Source organism: Uloborus diversus, chromosome 4 (assembly GCF_026930045.1).
Source record: "Uloborus diversus isolate 005 chromosome 4, Udiv.v.3.1, whole genome shotgun sequence".
Lineage (NCBI taxonomy): Eukaryota > Metazoa > Arthropoda > Arachnida > Araneae > Uloboridae > Uloborus > Uloborus diversus.
Genome location: NC_072734.1, coordinates 104,248,519 through 104,251,040, shown reverse-complemented (window position 1 = coordinate 104,251,040; position 2,522 = coordinate 104,248,519). Strand labels below are relative to the sequence as shown.

Genomic DNA, 2,522 nt, shown 5'->3' with positions numbered 1-2,522 from the left:
ATTTGGTACTTAGACTCCTAATAGGGTCTAGTTGTGCACCTTCCCTTTTGGTTGCATTCGGATGTTTCTAAGGGGGTCTTTTGTCTCTTTTTGGGAGGAAATCATTGTTAATTTCAATGTAAACTCAAGTTGTGTGTTATAATTTGTCGGACACTTGGCGATATATCGCCAGTCTTTTGGTCGCCAATTTTTTTCGCCAACTTGGCGATAATAAATTTGGCAATTTTTTTCTTTTTAATTTGGTTTCAATTTGTCCACTGTTCAATTTGTCACTGTATTTAGAGAGTAAACAATTGAATCACATTAAAATGGCCAATAATGGGAAATGACATTAAACTGGAGTAAAAGGAAGTCATGTGATGCACACATCAGCTCGTTTAAATGTAACAGTAACTAAAATGCAAACAAGCAAGTGATGTAAAGGACGCTAAGTCTTCTTTGTACATTAAAATGCACCCCCAAATTAGGGCTGTCTGGTTGTCTCCTTTAAGAAGCGCGTGTATTGCGTATCGATCACATCCGCGTGAAATGGAACTATGCGTTGGACGGAGTAAGCGAAGTGCCTTCTCCTGAAAAACGGACAATAATGGAAATATGTATATTCAATCATCTTTACACGGGATACGAGTCCAAATTCCTTAATACTGTGCATTTGAATAACTTAACAAGTTGAAACTTTTGATAAAAAGCGAAACAAAATACGCGGAAGTAGTCCTCGAACCAACAAAATGTCAAGCGATGAATAGAAGGTTTGGAAGCGGAGAGACTTAGTTTCCTTATCTTTAAACTCCTTTTGCGTTTAGGTGACTAATGTGCTGTAGTGTAATGTCGGTATGTGATTCAGCATGCTCGTTGTTTACAAAATAGCGCTATTTTTGTTTAAGAAGTTTTAGTTAATATTGCTAGCTGTCAATCAACATGAAAATTATTTCCGGGTGCGAAAAGGATTTTATCACAAATTGTATTTGTAAAAAACAACTGCGACTTGATGGAAGAAATTTAACCGACGGCCGTACACTTGAAATTGCTTTCGGTGAAGAAAGAGGTTGCTGTATTGTTCTTTTAGGCAATACTAGAACACTAGCCCAAGCCTCAGCTGAAATTACAGAACCTAAACAGAACACGCCTAATGAAGGTATCCTGCATCTTAACTTGGAATTTTCAGCGATGGCGTCACCTGATGCTAAAGCTCAATCGAGATCTTCTGATGAAGTGGTCGAGGCACAGCGACTTCTTGAGAGATGCATTCGAGACAGTAAATGCATTGATTTGGAATCTTTGTGCATTGCTGCTGGATCGAAAGTGTGGACCATCCGCGTCGACGTTCATGCCCTCAATGACGATGGAAATTTAATTGAATGTTCCAGCATTGCTGCTGTGTCTGCCTTAGCGCACTTTCGCCGACCCGACGTGTCTGTGTCTGGTACAGAAGTGATTGTTCATGATGATCACGAGGAGGTGGCTTTAAATATGCATCATATGCCTATTAGTGTTAATTTAGCCCTCTATGAGCAAGGCAAATATATACTCGTTGATCCAATCTATGTGGAGGAGAAAGTCGCTGATGGGTGTTACATAATGGGCATTAATGCTCATCAAGAGATATGTTATGTGCATCGTCGTGGTGTTCTTTTGCTGCTGGTTGAGGCTGTTGAGAGATGCGAAGACGCAGCAGTGAAACGAGCGCAGGTCGTTACTCAAACTATCAGAAAAGCCCTTGATGATGATGCTTATAGAAGAGCTACAAACTCTGTGATTGGGTTCACAAGTATGATAAATGAAGGGACGATTTTGGGTGCTAAAAAGCTTATTCCAGAAGTTGACTTAGAAAGCATCAGTAGACATGAAGCGCAAGACGAACCCGAGCCAGAGGTGTTGATGGTGCAGGACGAACAGAATGGACGTTCATCATCAGCTGGGGACAGGAGAGTAACTAAAGATTCAGAACCATCCAATGCAATGTGGCGAGCCATGACTATCCTCAAAGAGCAAGAAGCAGCTGTTTTCGAAGGTGGTAAGAGTAAATGGGGAGTTCAAGAAGAAGAAGATGAGGAAGAAGAATCATCCATAAGTTCTGAGGGAGATATATCTCCAAATGTTTCTGGAGTTGTTAAAAAAGAAAAGGAGTCTGAGAGTGAGGAGGAAGCTGTATATATTGATGAGGATCAAGTAGACGTCAAGCCAGGATCCAGAGGGTGGTATTCAAAAGATCCATTTATTTAAACATTTTATGCTGTAACTGTCCTTTGCATTTTTATTAAATCGTACATTGAATTTTGTTGCTGTTATGCTTTTATTTTTTGTAATAGCTAATTAAATATTAGAAGTATAATTAAAAAATATTGTTTTTGGGTTCAATCGTTTTTTTTTTTTAATATAATTACATGTAAAATTTCGAACTGGTGGCAATAGTTAGTGTACTTCTAAAATAGAAGGATAGCAAAACATCTTATTCATACCTACTTCTTGTAACTTGTTAGGTTTGGATCAAAATACCTGTTGAGAAAAACTAATTCAGATAT

The 2,522-nt window shown here is 38.7% G+C and overlaps 1 protein-coding gene across 1 annotated transcript; it reads left to right on the top strand.

The window, feature by feature from the left end:
* Positions 1-827: 827 nt before the first annotated feature.
* LOC129220745 (exosome complex component RRP45-like) lies at positions 828-2,273 on the top strand. Its single transcript, XM_054855174.1, has one exon. The coding sequence runs from the start codon at positions 919-921 to the stop codon at positions 2,221-2,223; it is 1,305 nt and encodes a 434-aa protein (XP_054711149.1). The 5' UTR covers positions 828-918; the 3' UTR covers positions 2,224-2,273.
* The last annotated feature ends 249 nt before the right edge of the window (positions 2,274-2,522 follow it).

Excerpts from the sequence above, each read along its gene's own strand:
- LOC129220745 (XM_054855174.1), top strand. The coding sequence starts at position 919 with ATGAAAATTATTTCCGGGTGCGAAAAGGATTTTATCACAAATTGTATT.